General features: G+C 34.5%; 2 protein-coding genes across 6 annotated transcripts; one reads left to right on the top strand and one right to left on the bottom strand.

The window, feature by feature from the left end:
* The first annotated feature begins 2,475 nt into the window (after positions 1-2,475).
* Positions 2,476-6,302, top strand: LOC105127015 (SEC14 cytosolic factor). Its single transcript, XM_011028092.1, has 7 exons — positions 2,476-2,720; positions 2,959-3,076; positions 3,352-3,440; positions 3,585-3,631; positions 3,788-3,876; positions 4,369-4,502; positions 5,103-6,302. Exons 1-7 carry the CDS (start codon positions 2,604-2,606, stop codon positions 5,796-5,798), a joined length of 1,290 nt encoding a protein of 429 aa, XP_011026394.1. The 5' UTR covers positions 2,476-2,603; the 3' UTR covers positions 5,799-6,302.
* Positions 6,303-8,989: 2,687 nt separating this feature from the next.
* On the bottom strand, positions 8,990-12,268 carry LOC105126986 (heat shock 70 kDa protein 8-like). Of its 5 annotated transcripts, none has more exons than XM_011028049.1 (3): positions 11,984-12,268; positions 11,206-11,323; positions 8,990-10,829 (listed from the first exon to the last, which is right to left on the bottom strand). In XM_011028049.1, the coding sequence occupies exons 2-3, from the start codon at positions 11,210-11,212 to the stop codon at positions 9,115-9,117; spliced, it is 1,722 nt and encodes a 573-aa protein (XP_011026351.1). In that variant the 5' UTR covers positions 11,213-11,323; positions 11,984-12,268; the 3' UTR covers positions 8,990-9,114. The 5 variants fall into 5 exon arrangements, with proteins under 5 accessions (XP_011026351.1, XP_011026377.1, XP_011026384.1 ...); XM_011028075.1 differs by having other exon boundaries at positions 8,990-10,870; positions 11,255-11,323; XM_011028082.1 differs by having other exon boundaries at positions 11,255-11,323.
* Between the last annotated feature and the right edge of the window lie 2,929 nt (positions 12,269-15,197).

The raw sequence follows: 15,197 nt of genomic DNA, 5'->3' as shown, positions 1-15,197 counted from the left end.
ATAATACTCAAACTAATAATTTTTAAAAACAAACTGATAAGTTAAACAATTAAACTCCATTTCACTAATTCAAATAAACATTTATTGTTTCAGGTGGTTGTCGTAGAATTTTCGTAAAATCACACGGCAGATTAAGGGAAGAAAATATACAATGAGCCATTAATGCGGCGGGAAACTGGAAACCAAAAGCTCCCATGGCGCGTGGATTAGATCAAATCTGATAAAACCATGACGTTTTGTGCATGAAGGTCGTGGCTCAAGTCTTTTCATTTTGACTTTGAAGGGCATGATTGTGAGTCTAGAAGCTCTTCACACTTCCGACTGCTTCAAATTAAATTCGAATAAAAGAAGTTAACTAATTCTACCAAATTTTATTTTTAATCTATTTGCCGAGCCTTTTTTTGAAATTAAGATAAAGATGGTTTTTTAAAGTTTTTATTTTAAAATTAAAATAATTTTTTATTTATTTTTAACACCAACCCATCAAAATAATCTAAAATTATTAAAATATATATATTTAAATCACGAAACAACTTCATAGACAAACACTGCCAACGTTAATAAATCCTTGTAATTATATCAAGTAAAGAGACCGACACGTGGAGAATATTCGGAATTTAGTGCTTGTCCTGACTCTCGTGGCAAGATGTAGGAAACAAAGGTCCACGCCGTAACCCCAACGGAATTAGGCATTACTTCGTCAATCTTTAGCTACTTATGGACAAAAATGAAGGTTTTGACTCGTAGAATTATGTGCAGTGGATCATATAAAATTCGGATTCAATGTATGCATCGTCGTGTTTGGTCGTGCAGACAACAGAGAGTACTTAATTATAGCTCGGTAGACTCATATTAGATGTTAGAATCTCAAATATATTCATGTATATTTTTATACAGTTCGACCTTCATCAAACCTTCACTAACATCTTAATAACTAATATCAAACAACATCTTATATTTTTGTAACCTTAACATGCAATGATGAGAGCTTACATTTATTGCACCTGGAAAAAGAACAAGATGTTACAGAGTACAATTCTGTCGTGGACGCAAACATGACTCGCAGACTCAATTTTCTACACTGCAATTGCTCGGAATTTTTATTTTTATTTTTTTACTTATTGTTATTATCTATTTAGTTTTGTGAAATATTTTTTTTATGGTGGTTTAATTTATTTAGGATTTTTATAAATTTTTTTAGAATTCCTAAAGCTTTTAGGTTGGTTTTTGATATTATTTAATGAGCTATGAAACTCCTAAAACAATAAGCCATAATAAAAATTTTATTTGGAAATGTAGTTAGGGGTAGTTTAAAATATTTTTGTTTGAAAATATATTAAAATAATTATTTTTATTTTTAAAAATTATTCTTAAAACAATCTAAAAATATAAAAAATTAATTTTAAATTAAAAAATACAATTTTTAAAAAATACAATTTCAACCATAATTCTAAACACAACAACCTAAAATTCCTGTGCGCTATCATATTTCAGCTATTATTTTGAATTAAAATCTTGTTGTCTTGCATCAATGACTAAAACCCATCAATCAATGACACCATTTGTTTGTGCTTTCAAAATAACATGCAATAGTTCGTGTGCTGATCTAATGTTTGAAACAACAGAGGACATATCCCTTCCTTTTTTTTTCTTCGAAACAACGCTAAATGCATTGTACACCCATAAACGAGGAAGGAACAAAATAAGCAGAAAAGAACTGTTCTATTATCCACAAGTGGCAATATTATCGTACCATCCGTAGTGTATAAATTTCCTGACCAAAATAAAATATGCATCCCAGTGCCAACTGAAACTATAGCATGCTTGAACCAGATCATAGCAGGGCCAAAAAAAAAACACAAAAAACTGTTTACTACAAATCTACTGTCTAATATCCCGAAATATCCGCTCACGGGAGTCCTTCGATCTTACTATTCATAGTCCTTTGCCTTCGAAGGTTATCATTACACAGGCAGCGAAGGAAATTATCAAAAATAATGAAAACAATATAGTACCGTTGTACTCGAGTTTAATTAATGACACTGTGCCAAGGCCCACTGCAGCTTTCTTCTTTATTTTTTCTTTTACATTTTTTTTTAAAAAAAACTAGCAGTTCATTTCCCATAAATGAACACTTTAATGAACCCTATATAGAGCAATCGATATTTTACTGCAACAAGTGTCAAAATAAATGCATGTCCTAAAAGAAATAGATAGGACACTGGAGAAAGATGGAAGAAAAGAAATCACTAACGGGTGGAGGCGGTGACGTTTTCCGTTGCGGTTACTACCAAAATCATAATGGACATCATAATAAAATTACACTATAATTCTTCTATATATATATATATATATATGACATTGTTAAGTGTTTCTTTATTGGATCTGTATGCTGCATTTTATAACGGCGTTATTAGCTATAGTTGGCTGCTATATATAGGACTCTGAAGTCCCCTAATCTCTTTATTCAAAGTTGCCAGTTTCTACTTCTACCTAAGCAACTTTCTCTCCCTCTCTCACTGCAAGTTCAAGTTTTTAATGGTGGCGTGAGGCAGAAGTTTGGTATATTGGTTTTCCTTTGATCTCACACTGTTTCTCTCGAAATGGGCAAGAAAGAACAGCATCAACAACAACAACGGCAGAAAGATCACAAGGACAATGATAGAGTTGAAGCTGTTCTCAAGCTTCTAAGAAAACAAGCTACACTCACTGTTAAACAGGTGGGCTTCTGCTATTTTCACTGTTCACTTTCTGCTCAAACCAAGCTATTTATTATCACACTGTTCACTTTCTGTTACTATCACTCTTTTAACTTAAAACTTTTTCTACAGTACTGCGAGCAAGTGTGTTTCATGTTTTTCCTGTTACAAGCTTATCATTTGTTGTGCTTGGTCTTCATCGATCTCTTTAGGGATTACTATATATGAATCTCTCTGATATGTGACTATTACTTGACAGGAGAAGTTCTGCAACAATGCTTGTGTAGAGAGGTTTCTAAGAGCAAAAGGTGATAATGTGAAGAAAGCTGCTAAGCACTTAAGGGCTTGCCTTTCTTGGAGAGAGAGTACAGGCACCGGTATCATAACCTCCATTTCTCTTTTCCATATTCTTCTAGTCATTCAAAAAAATTTGCTCTCTATTTGTTCGCTAACACTCTCTTTCTTACAACCATCTTTTCTTTTTGTTTCGTTATGCTCGTGGAATCTTGCTTTTCCCAGTTTAATTAGTTGAATATTTGGGCGTTAAAGTAAACACCACTGTAATCATTGATCTTATATTCAAAATAAAGAATCGAAATTTTGTCGTTGCAAACTCTTTCCTTTCCTGATTCATATGGTCTTGAATGGACAGAGAATTTGATAGCAGATGAGTTCTCAGCTGAGCTCGCTGAAGGAGTTGCTTATGTTGCTGGTCATGATGAAGAATCCAGACCTGTTATGGTGATTTTCAATTGTTTATCTCCCTCCCTTTATTAACTTTTTTCTTTTTCTTCAAGAAAGAAATATCAAGAGTGAATAAGCTTACACAAATTAATTGGAAATAACCTAGCTCTCTCTTTTTAACCTTTTACATGTTTCTTGTAGATTTTTCGTATTAAACAAGATTACCAGAAGCTCCATTCACAAAAACTGTGAGTGCATCCATCTATCCTTTTATTTATTTATTTTGCTGTGGAGTAAATTTTATTTTGCTCATTTAATTTATATCTCCGTTTTTTTTCTAAAACAAAAAACTAATTTATTTCTCTTGTGTGTGTGTGTGTGTGTGTGTGTGTGTGTGTAATCAGGTACGCTCGTTTGCTGGTGTTTACACTGGAGGTGGCAATAGGGACCATGCCTAAAAACGCTGAACAATTTGTTCTCCTCTTTGATGCAAGTAAGTCGTAGTATCAAGCTTTGTATTTTTTGAGGTTTTTCTGATCGACCAGGATTTGAAAATTGAGGAGGCACTTTTGTTAGAGGTGCACAGTGGTAAAGCAGGCTAGCTAAGCTAATCTAGGAGGCCACGGGCACTCAGAGACGTCGGAGAACCGCCTGAGATGTGAGATATTTTCAGAAGATGTCCGGGGTGCCCCCTCAAGTGTCACATTCACATTCATGGTTGCCTTAGTGGTTAGATTATGTAGGGGTATTATCAGGAATTGAAGCTTATATACTCTCCTAGAATTCCTTAAAAGCATTGATCCTCACACAGATTGCAACAGCATTCCCCTTTTTTGCATTGCGAAATGCCAGCACAATTATTAAATATAATTCCCTACATTGCACAGGCTTTAACAGTTGATACTACTCATAATTCGCAATCCACATTTCCTTTTCCGAATGTTCATGATGGGTGTGCACTGGTTATTTAATTGCAAATGTACAGGCTTTTTCAGGTCAGCATCGGCTTTTATGAATTTATTGCTTGGAACGCTGAAAATCGTGGCTGAGTACTACCCAGGCAGGCTTTACAAGGCTTTCGTAATCGACCCACCTTCTCTCTTCTCTTGTTTGTGGAAGGTAAAAATTCAAAAAACTTGTAAAAGTCTAGAGTGCGGGTGTTTAACTTTAACCTGCTGGACCTGGAAGTAGTTGCAACTGTTCGACCAACTCGGTGTTCTGCCTTTCTAGTTACATGGGCCACCAAAGCTCAAGTCAAATCTGCAGCCCTTTACAAGTTGTCCACTAGTTTGTTTCCACACTGTATTTTTAAAAAAGTGTTATTAATTTTTTTTTCCTTAAATTAACTTTTTTTAATTATTTTAATGGATTGTTTTTAAAAATAATTTTTTAAAAATAAAAAAATATTATTAATATATTTCTATAAGTAAAAAATACTTTAAAAATTAATTGCAGTCATGCTTCCAAACTATAATTTATTTGCGTAGAAATAAAAAGATTGCAATCATATAGTTTTGTCTTTAAAATGGAGTAAGTTAGTTATCGTTGTTATAGTTAATTAGGAATTTGTAACTTTTACTTGCTTTATTTTGTGCCAAATGATATTAATGCAATGTGAATTTGAAAATAGGGACTTGGAATTAGGTGCAACGAGTTTTGTCTAAGAGCGACCCACTTTAATTTTCCACAAGTGTTGACTATGTAGTTTCATGGTTGCAGGGTGTCCGTCCATTTGTTGAGCTATCAACGGCCACGGTGGTGGTATCCTCACTAGACTTCGAAGAATCACTGGAGTTCAATGACTTCTCCTCCTACCCACGTGCCTCCTCCCTCCGATTTGATCCTTCCTCCATCAACTCAACGGCCAAGATTGGCTCATGCTCTTCATCCAGATTCTCCTTCACCGTGTCCCACCATTTTGACTCGCTCAAGCCTTGGCACTTATCTTTGACCGACACGTCGTCATCTAAAGTAGGACCAACCAGCCTCTCTCATCTAGGCCCTGCCCTAGTCTCTCCCCTCAACGCTAGGTCCTACTCTTTTGCATCACCAGTTGCCAGAACCCCACGTGGCAGCATCAACGGTTGCAGCTACATCAGGCCAACCAAGAAAAGTCTGTTCCCATCAACCCCTTTGCCACAGCGTGTCACTGAAGGTGACCCTATCAAGATCTCTCTCCCGCGGACCCCCCGCCCCTCGTTCCTCCAATCACCTGCCTTGTTTTTCAAGAGGGAGTGCCACGTTAGTAAGGCGGATAGGTCTCGAGAATCGTTCGTACCGTTTTTTAAGTTTTATAGAAGGCCGTACGATGAGATGATTTATAGGTCAAAGATGCGGCCCCCACTTGGTGGACTCATATCCATTGTCTCCCCTCACATCAGACGGCGCCACGTCTCAGTATCTCAACGTTTCTAACACCCAGAAGAAAGAAAAACAAGAAGAGAGAGTTCGCAGGCCTCCTCCTGCTGCTGCTGCTCTTGCATTTAACTACTGTCAAAATGTCAATGGCAAATGACACTAGTACAAATAATTTGATGAATTATTTTTGTCTAAGTTAATTATGGCGCATTGATTGACCCAAGTAAAAAGGAGAGACGACGTGCGAGGTGGGATATCAAATCCTGTGCACCAGCTCTAATCTCATCTGTGCCAGCAACTTCGATACATCGCAAAGTCTTGGGTTCTGGGATGGTTAGGCATTGGAAGGAGGCTGCGTGTTTGAAACGGTGAACATTTTTGCATTGGAAATCATATGTCACTAGATGGTGAAGTCTAGCAAGCGGAGGATATATATATTGTACCAAGAAAACCACGTAAGCGTTGAAAAAAATCTGTCAAGTGAAATTCAAAACTTATATATATAATATATATTTTTATTTTGGGAAGTTTTGTGGAGAATCAAGGGACTGTTTTTGGGTTGGACTTTGTTTAAATATTATAATTGTTAAAGAATTCCAAATTTTGAAAACTTTCAGCATGCATTCTTCTACTTGTAATTTTGTAATAGTTAGCCAGTTTGTATTATGGTCGGTTTCAACGATGGCTGAGGTGGTGGTAGGAATATGTGTCGTGCTTTGCTGCTTGAGAAGTCAAAATGGAGCTTCCGTTTCATGTAAACAGAATTTAACAGCGCGTGTATTGGGAATTGAACTTAAATTTGGCATATATATTATACTCATACATACATCTATATGTATATGTATATGTATATGTATGTATGTATTTTTTGGGATATTTAGTTTGTCATCTACTATATGTCGGTGAGGTATCAAGGGTTCTCTTTACTTAGAAGTGACGTTAGAGAGAGACTTGTAGTCTTTGTATTTGGACTCTAATTTCACTTCACTACTCCCCAATCTGGTCCTGTTCTTAAGCTTGAGATTAGGTTCAATGTGGACAAATTGGAGGCAGTGTTCAGAGGCAGTGTTGTATTTGGAGTTTATTCGTTGTCTGTTCCGGGATTTCAAAGTGTCCCTTTCGTTTGTTTTCTCAGGGTTTCACCGAGGCTTAGTGTGAAGGATAGACCAGGGATTTTAGCATCCTTACAACTCTGGTATATGTGGGATTTGTTTTCTGACTTTATGATGCATTTACAAAGAAGACAAAACACAAAAGAATTTAGCACAATCATCAAGGGGACGGCATTTATTTCTCAGATGGGAATTATTATGATCAATGTCTTGGTCGTATCCCACGTGAGATTCGCCCAGTCATATGTAGCATTCCTTTGCCCCTTATCATCTCATTATTTCCTTCCTTTTTTTCTGTGTGCGCCGGGAGTGGGAGGTGTCTTTCCGCCATGTATATTACTTCTTGGTGCGTTTGGTGCCCTAGAACTATAAGGTCAATGACATTTTTCCACTTCCGTCCTTTTCTTGTTTAAAGAAAGAAAGTATTTAGTAATTGCTAAGATCAAAGGAATGCTAATAACAATGTCATCTCGAAGGGCTATTGGGTTCCATTCGTAGTGGGTTGTTTGCGGTGATAGAAAAGTCACCGGTGACTGCCGCGGCCTATGCCCCATATATCAATGAAATGAGTGGCAGGCCTAGGAGATCAGAGTGCATGGCTAAATCTAGCCCAGTAAGAGAAAACTAAAGCCCATCCGTTAGGACTGAAATAAGGCATAGTCTAATGAAATATGTTGCGGCTCCGGAGACGAGAACATAGCAAGGGTAGACGTTGACCAATAAAGGCAATCCTATACTGTACAAATAACGGTGAGGTTATTCATAATTTTGCCCACCCCATTTGCAAATTGACCAGCTAAGGGAGGAGAGGAGCTCCCTCGAGCTTTATCCCAACCGCCGTCTTCCTTACTGAATTGTAGAGGTTACCAATTGCTTCTTGTACAATGGATTGAACATCACCGGGAATTGCATTATTGCCAAACACAAATATATCGGAACCGAACACCTAAGTGAACATAAGTATGTGGTCTCGAAACCATTTGTCAGCTGCCTCCTGGCTGGATGCTACATGGGCAATTGCCTCGTTTGGAACCCCAATAGTTACAGCCAAGTTGGTTCCACTGAGTGCTTTTAAAACCTCCATATTGGCATCACAACCCTGGCTAATGAAATTGCATAATTCATGTCCTTTGCGAGGAAATCGATTACTCGTTTCTGGGATGGGAGATTATCTTCATTTCTTCGATGAATAATCCAAGCATCAACACCTGAAAATTGTCCACATGAAGCAAAAAGGACATGTATGGTTACATGATTTGCTGCAGATAAATGTCACAGATCCAGAGGTTTTAAGTGCATGATTGATTTCTTAATTAGTCTGCTCTGGGATTGGGGGGGCTTACTCTCACCTAAGACCATGGAGATGTGAATTTCAACCTCTGTTAACATCTAGATATGTTGATTGCCTGGTAAACACACCGAAGCAAACAAATAAAGAGAATAGATTAAAAATTCAGGCTGGAATTAATCAAGAACTAGTAGTAATTAGCAATAATAAAACCTCAGCTGCTCTGAAACCCTAATTCTCAAACTCCTTTCCTCCCACTAATTTTTATACAGTATCTTTTGAAATAAACGAACATTTTTATTCAGGAAGTATTTAGAATATTGTGATATTATGCACTAAATTGTACTAATGTAAACATCGAAAACCTATTTTTTAAGGATCTTTTGTACTGAGAAACAAAATAAATCTAATAAATAAAGTCCTTACCTATTACTATTTTGATTTTCTAAGCACCTGCATCACTACCTTCTCACAGAATTTGGAATAGAGCAGAATATTGACAAGAATTTAGTCGTGATAAATCACGCCCAATTGCCGGCTCTGTAGGGCGTGAATAGCAACTCTATTGCATGCACCCCAGAACAACACATCAGTCTGTGCAACCAAATTATGGTTATAAAGCGTTGTGCATTCGCCGTTGTCCTTGTTCTCATCTATTAAAATTTCCACGTAAATTCAAATGAACATTTATGCTGGCCTTGTGCAAGGATGAACAAAGAGGCACCGCCACCCATTGAGAAAAGAAGATGAGAAATGCCTGCATAAACCGTGACTCGTATAGAAGCCTGCACAGTCAACGTGGAAGCCTCTCTACCGAACATGTAGCTTGAAATTTAAAAAGATTGAAATTGCGCATGAAAATAATATTAAATTAAAGTCACTATACAATTACATGTATTATTTCCTTGCAGCAAGTCACGTTTCCGTAAGAACTTCTCTTTCCGACTGACTCCAACTGGAGTCACCCTCGACTTTACATCTTCTTCTGCGCGGTAACTAGATCAAGAGTCGAACCATAAGTCCTGTTCAGGGCCTCAGCACACCAGCCATGCCCATCATCAACTGTAGGCATCCTGACTTCCATAAACGGTGCCATTGGCTGATCCGTCCCAGGCATCACCACTCCAGCAAAAACTCTTAGTGCATTGGAGGCATCGATGTCCATGCACACATTTATCTCTGGAATTCCCTTGGGTGCTGCCGGAATTCCCATGATCTTGAAATAGCCCAGAAGATGATTCTCTTCCACCTTTGTCCCCTCACCTTCATAGACGAGGATTAGAGCCTCGGTTTGATTATCATGGGTGGTTGTGAATATTAACTCTTTCCTTGCTGGCATTGTCGTATTTCTAGGTATGATTGGGACAAAGCTGTTTCCATCTGCTCTAATGCCAACGCCAAGGGGGATAGCTTGGATTGTTAACAGATCCAAACTTCCAAAAGGGTCACTGATTCCTGATGCAACTGCTCCCTCTAGCGCTGCCCCACATACTGCAGCTTCCAATGGATTTATCACTTTGTACAGTTCCTCCTTCTGGCATACACCCTTGACAACATTCCTTATATTTGGGATATATGAACACCCGCCTACAAGTATTACATCAGTCAAATCCTCCATGTCTACCTTTGAGTCACGCAAGCACTGTGTTAAGAGGCTTTCGCACTTCTCAAACACCTTCAGGTTCACTTCCTCAAATTCCTCCCTAGTGATCACCTTACATATTTTGGATCCATTTCTCAAATCAACATCCACCTGAACATTGCTCTGTGAAGAGAGCCTATGGATTGCATCTTCAGTTGCTACTCGAAGCAACCCCAATGATTTGATCTCGTTGATTCCATGGCTGAGGAAAAGGTTCTCTGAATTTGGTAAGAGATGCTGCATCATGTTTTGCAGTATGTCTTCTCCTCCAATGGCAGCTCCTGCTAAGGCCTTAATCTGTGAAACTCCTCCAGCAGTGGTAGTAACAGCTACATCACAGTACCCAGCCCCCATGTTAAATATAAGGGCATTCTTCTCACTTCCACTGCCCATATTCTCATGTACAGTCTGCTGCTGTGCATATAACAATGCCACAGCAGTCGGCTCGGGCATCAACCTGAGGACATGGAGGCCAGCCATGGCACAAGCACGCTCAATCCGTGTCAACTGGAACCTACTAAATGACACTGGAATGGTTAGAACGACATTTCTTATGGGCCTCTTCAACTGGACTTCAGCCATGGCTCTTAGTTCGACCAGAAATATTGCAAGGACTTCTTCAGGAGTGGTGGATCTCCAAGCATTGCTCACTAAAGCTGCAATAAATGGGCGAACACCAATATCCAAAGTTTGCACCAAAAATGGAAGCCTTTTGCTTGCATGAACCACAGGATCAGTATCCACTCTGCCAATTAAGCGTTTCATATTGAAAATTGCAGCTCCAGATAGTATTTCATATTCGTGAGAGAGCTGATTGCTCACTCCACCTGAAGGGACTTCATCCTTGAAGGTAACATATGATCGCATCAACTTTTGGTTTCTGGTGTTCTTTAGGAGCTCTACCTGGGAGCCATTCCAGACTGCAACACTGCACTGTGAAGTCCCAATGTCAATTCCAATGGCAGTTTCTGGAAAAGCTGATGAAGATTTCTCCTCCCCGGTGGTTTCACTGTCAGATGCCACTGTGTATTGTGGTTCTGCCATTCCAGTATTTCGACAAAGAAATAAGGGAGTTGCTCGTCAGGAACTGAAAACAGAGTAATAAACATCAGTTATAAAAACTACATAAAAAATCTATGCAATACAAAGATGCTAAGGAAAAATGCCAGAACTGCAACTGTGAATTAAGTTTTCTATACAAAATCAAGATGATATATGTTGTTTATGTCCTATTTTTGGAGCAATAGGTGAGTCAGTACACCTCTGATAATTTAAGTTAATAACATCACGTTCCCCACAGATTTACAAACTGGAAAAGATCAGGGTAACTTGAAAAGCACTATCTCCGTAATTCCAGTTCAAGTTACATAAACTGAGCGCAGTTGGGATCCAGAGACCCGAAAATTAAGAAAACAGTCTCACCAAACATGAAAATGTTCTACAATGGATCATTTTTTGTTTTTTGGAGAACCTTTAGGGACGCAAGAGTATGCTGAGCACTTGGTGCATTACTTCCACAAAGCAGACATCGTCATTTACACTGTACAAGAAAATGACACCGTACTCAGTCAAACAAAGTGTGTAGTACATACTACTATCCCTATAACTGATTTCTACCACCATATAAACCTAATGTACATTAATTCAAATGCCACACCGGGCATCCTCCATCTTCCTACACAGGGAATATAACCGACTATCCAAAAAGACATAAAGAATAAGGGCACACTTAATTTCTGATAAGTACAGTTGCAAACCTAAAAAATAATTGGGTGTTTCCTAGCAAATGGGTTCTTGAGAATAAATTCAAATTTGAGGCTGAAAACAATTAACTCAACTTCATCTAAAAATTGCAAAAAAATATAGTTCGCGCCGGTATTTCAACAAACACCTGCAAGACATTCTTCATCTGAACAAGTAAATCGACATGAAACGATGAAATATCCGAAACCAATCTATAAAATGACATAAAAGGAATTCCCGTATCACTTGATAGCTGAAACAGGCTTTGCAGAGGAAGCATAAGCATTCGATTGGTTTAAGAGAAGGAAATCTCTTATGAGAAGTCATGTTGGCAACAAACTAAAGCAAGCCAAAGCTAGTGATCATTTACTTCAAGGAAAATAAAATAAGAAGCAAAAATTAGTGCAAATTAAAAATAAATAATAAAAAAAAGATCATTAGCTAGAGAGATGCTCACCTGGCTAGTAATTCTTAATAGAAAATATTATATATATGCGCAAGAATATCACAAATAGAAATGAGAGGTTGTTTGCTATTGATAGTAGAGATCAGGGAGGGAAGGACTTGTAGTTAACAAGTAAAGAGGAACAGATAAAGAGACAAACAGCGTAGAAGGAACGAGAAGGAGACGATCTGGTTGATGAGATGAGAGCGCATGCAAAGGTGGTTAGGTGTCCCCAGATTTTCCCCGATGGACTGAGAGAGAGCTTTTGAAGAGCGGAAGCCTTTTTTTAATATACAAAACTTGTAGACGTTATTACCACTCCACCGCGTAATGTTTGATTGATGTTGTTCTGGATAATGTTAAAAAAAATTATTATAAATTATAAAAAAAATTTATATTAGTATATTAAAATATATTTTTCAAGTTAAATCCAATTCTAAAACACGTCTAAAAACAAAACATCTAATAACTTAAAATAACCTTGTCACTCATAATTATAATCTATCAATTTTTTTTTAATAATTTTGGTTTTAAGTTTTTGTTATTACTAGTTATTTTACTCTTACTTTGGTAATAATTTTTTTAATAAAAAAAATTTAAATATGTAAACTTTTCAGATATATTTTTAAAAAATATCTAATTACAAATTAAAAAATTTATCAATATATTTAACGTACTACGATAAAAATTATATAAGTTAACAAGATCTTAATTTAATTTTTAACATCACAAAAAAATAAAATAGTATTGAAATTCTATAATAAAATACTATTTTTCTAGTCTTTATATAATATATTTTTTAAAATGTAAATAAAAATAATTACAGAAACATTGAGATAAAAACAAAAGGAATAATATAAATATCTCAGCAATAAATATTTAAAGTGTAAAAAGTAAAAAACAATATTTTTTTTAAAAAGTGTTAAAAAAAAGAAAAACTAAAAAAATATTGCAAAAAATAAAAATAAGAAAAAACATTGTGATAAATAAGCCTAGTCCAAGATGATAAAAAATACTTAATATAAAAATATTTTTTATAAATAAAAAAACAAAAATTACAATTTTACTACTTCTACAATGCCGCTATAATGAAAACAAAATGACAAAATTTACAATTATACTATTTTTACATGAAAACATCATTTCTTTGTGGCACATGTATAGTAAAAAATATTGAATTATTATATAACAAAAGAAATAACTTTTTTGAGAATGGTGTTTTTTCAAATTTCAAATTTATTATTTTTTGTTTAAAATAATTGTTTTATATTTTTAAATGATTTTGAAGTGTTGATATTAGAAATAATTTTTTAAAAATAAAATTTTTTTAATACTTTTTAAATAAAAAATATTTTAAATTATTATTGTTTTCGTAATTTTAAATACACATATTTTATTATGTTGTTATCCTATAGACTTCTCAGCAACCTTGAAGAAAAAATCTTTTATTTCAGGATTTAATAGACATCTCAACAATTCCTTTTAGTTTGCTTTTAAAATAATAAGAAGAAGAAAGGCTAAAAACACATATATTTTATATATCTTATTTTATCTTCTAGATTCAGTTCAATGTTTTTACGTTGTAGTGTATTTTTTTAAATAATATATTTTAAATGATGTAACTTGTCAATAAAATATTGTTATCTTTAATTATCATAATTTATAGTCACTGTTATAAACCTTTGACAATAAAGTCATTATTACATTATAAAACAATAACAAAATATTAATAGTAGTTTATAGTTTATGATAATCTATACTTGAAAAGTTTAGTATCAAAATTTCATTGAGTAACTTATCCTTAACATTTTCAATATCTATCAATTCAACGTTGAGTCTATAAGGATAAAAAATTACGTTGACTTTGTTTTTTTCAGAAAATAAAACCATAAATACTTAGACATAATTTACTATTTTTCCTCTATATTCTCATTTTTATGAATACATAAAAGATCCATTTCAAAGAGTCGTTAAAAATTAATGGAATATTTTAAATACCATTTTGCAACGATAGAGAAAAATAAAATAAACATGTTTAATATCACCTATATTCATTTATTTTGTTTTCCTTTTTAAATCTTAAATGAAAGGTAAATTTTAATTTCTTCGGGTATAATTTTAAAAATAATACTTTTTACAAAGCATAACTTTTGTATTTTCAAATTTTTTCATTAAAAAATAAATAAATAATAAATAAATAAAAATTGTCAATAAAGAATGATTATTTAACATATTTGCATTCTTCTCTTTTGTAAATTTAAGAATATCTAAAAAACCCATTTCTTTTTTTTAAATGCTTTTGAATTTCTTTTTTCCGGTTTTCAATCTATTTTATTCTCAAATTTGCTAATAATTTTTAAAACTGTAGTTCTCAATTTTTTTAATATTTTTAATTTTTTTAAGTTTTTTTCTTTTTTTTTTCAAATTTTCGAACACAACATTCTATATTTTTTACATGTATCCTCATTTAACATAAAACTTTGACGGTATTATGATGGAAGGACCATGTTAAAAAACAAATTGGGTCGAGGGAGCTAATCAATTATAAAAATAGTAGCGGGATCACATGTAAATAATTAAAAGACGAAATATGTGTTCGTTTAAAACTTGTACGATGACGCATTTTTTTCCTTCTTATTTTTTATTACCTCACACATGACATGTTGAATCATAAAACGTTCTAACTTTATTGACATTGTATTTTAAAAATATTTTTTAAAAAAATAAAAAATTTATTTTATTTTAAATTAATATATTTTTAAATTATTTTGATGTATTAATATTAAAAATAATTTTTAAAAAATAAAAAAATATTATTAATATATTTTAAAATAAAAAATATTTTCATAGGCAATCAGAACTACACTCATATGTATATTTCTTTTTTAATTGATTTTGGTCAATTTTGTCCTGTCAAATGTTGAATTGTTGATACTTATCATGCCCAGTATGTATTAAGTATTGTGATGTAATGTTATTAATTTAAGTCAAACGGATTCCCAAACACGCAAATAAATTCATTTAACAATGCACTAAAATAGACAGGAAAGCAATGTAGCAATAAATACTATTCTACCCCCCATATTGTGGTCCTACGAGAGACACTTCACTCCTCTTCCAACGTCTCTCCAAACAAACTTATCCTTGAAGAGCGACCTGGGATTTATTCAAACAATTTAAGCAGACCATTTGTCATTTTGGGTTGTTTTGATATGAAAAAAATTAG

This window comes from Populus euphratica, unplaced genomic scaffold, assembly GCF_000495115.2.
Source record: "Populus euphratica unplaced genomic scaffold, PopEup_1.0 scaffold1.1, whole genome shotgun sequence".
Classification (NCBI taxonomy): domain Eukaryota; kingdom Viridiplantae; phylum Streptophyta; class Magnoliopsida; order Malpighiales; family Salicaceae; genus Populus; species Populus euphratica.
This window is presented reverse-complemented; position numbering and strand designations above follow the sequence as displayed.

What these genes read in the sequence shown, in the direction of transcription:
- LOC105127015 (XM_011028092.1), top strand. Translation starts at nt 2,604, where the DNA reads ATGGGCAAGAAAGAACAGCATCAACAACAACAACGGCAGAAAGATCAC. An exon ending in GAGAGAGAGTACAGGCACCG is followed by an intron (nt 3,077 to 3,351) that starts GTATCATAACCT and finishes TTGAATGGACAG; the next exon opens with AGAATTTGATAGCAGATGAG. An exon ending in TCTTCTCTTGTTTGTGGAAG is followed by an intron (nt 4,503 to 5,102) that starts GTAAAAATTCAA and finishes TCATGGTTGCAG; the next exon opens with GGTGTCCGTCCATTTGTTGA.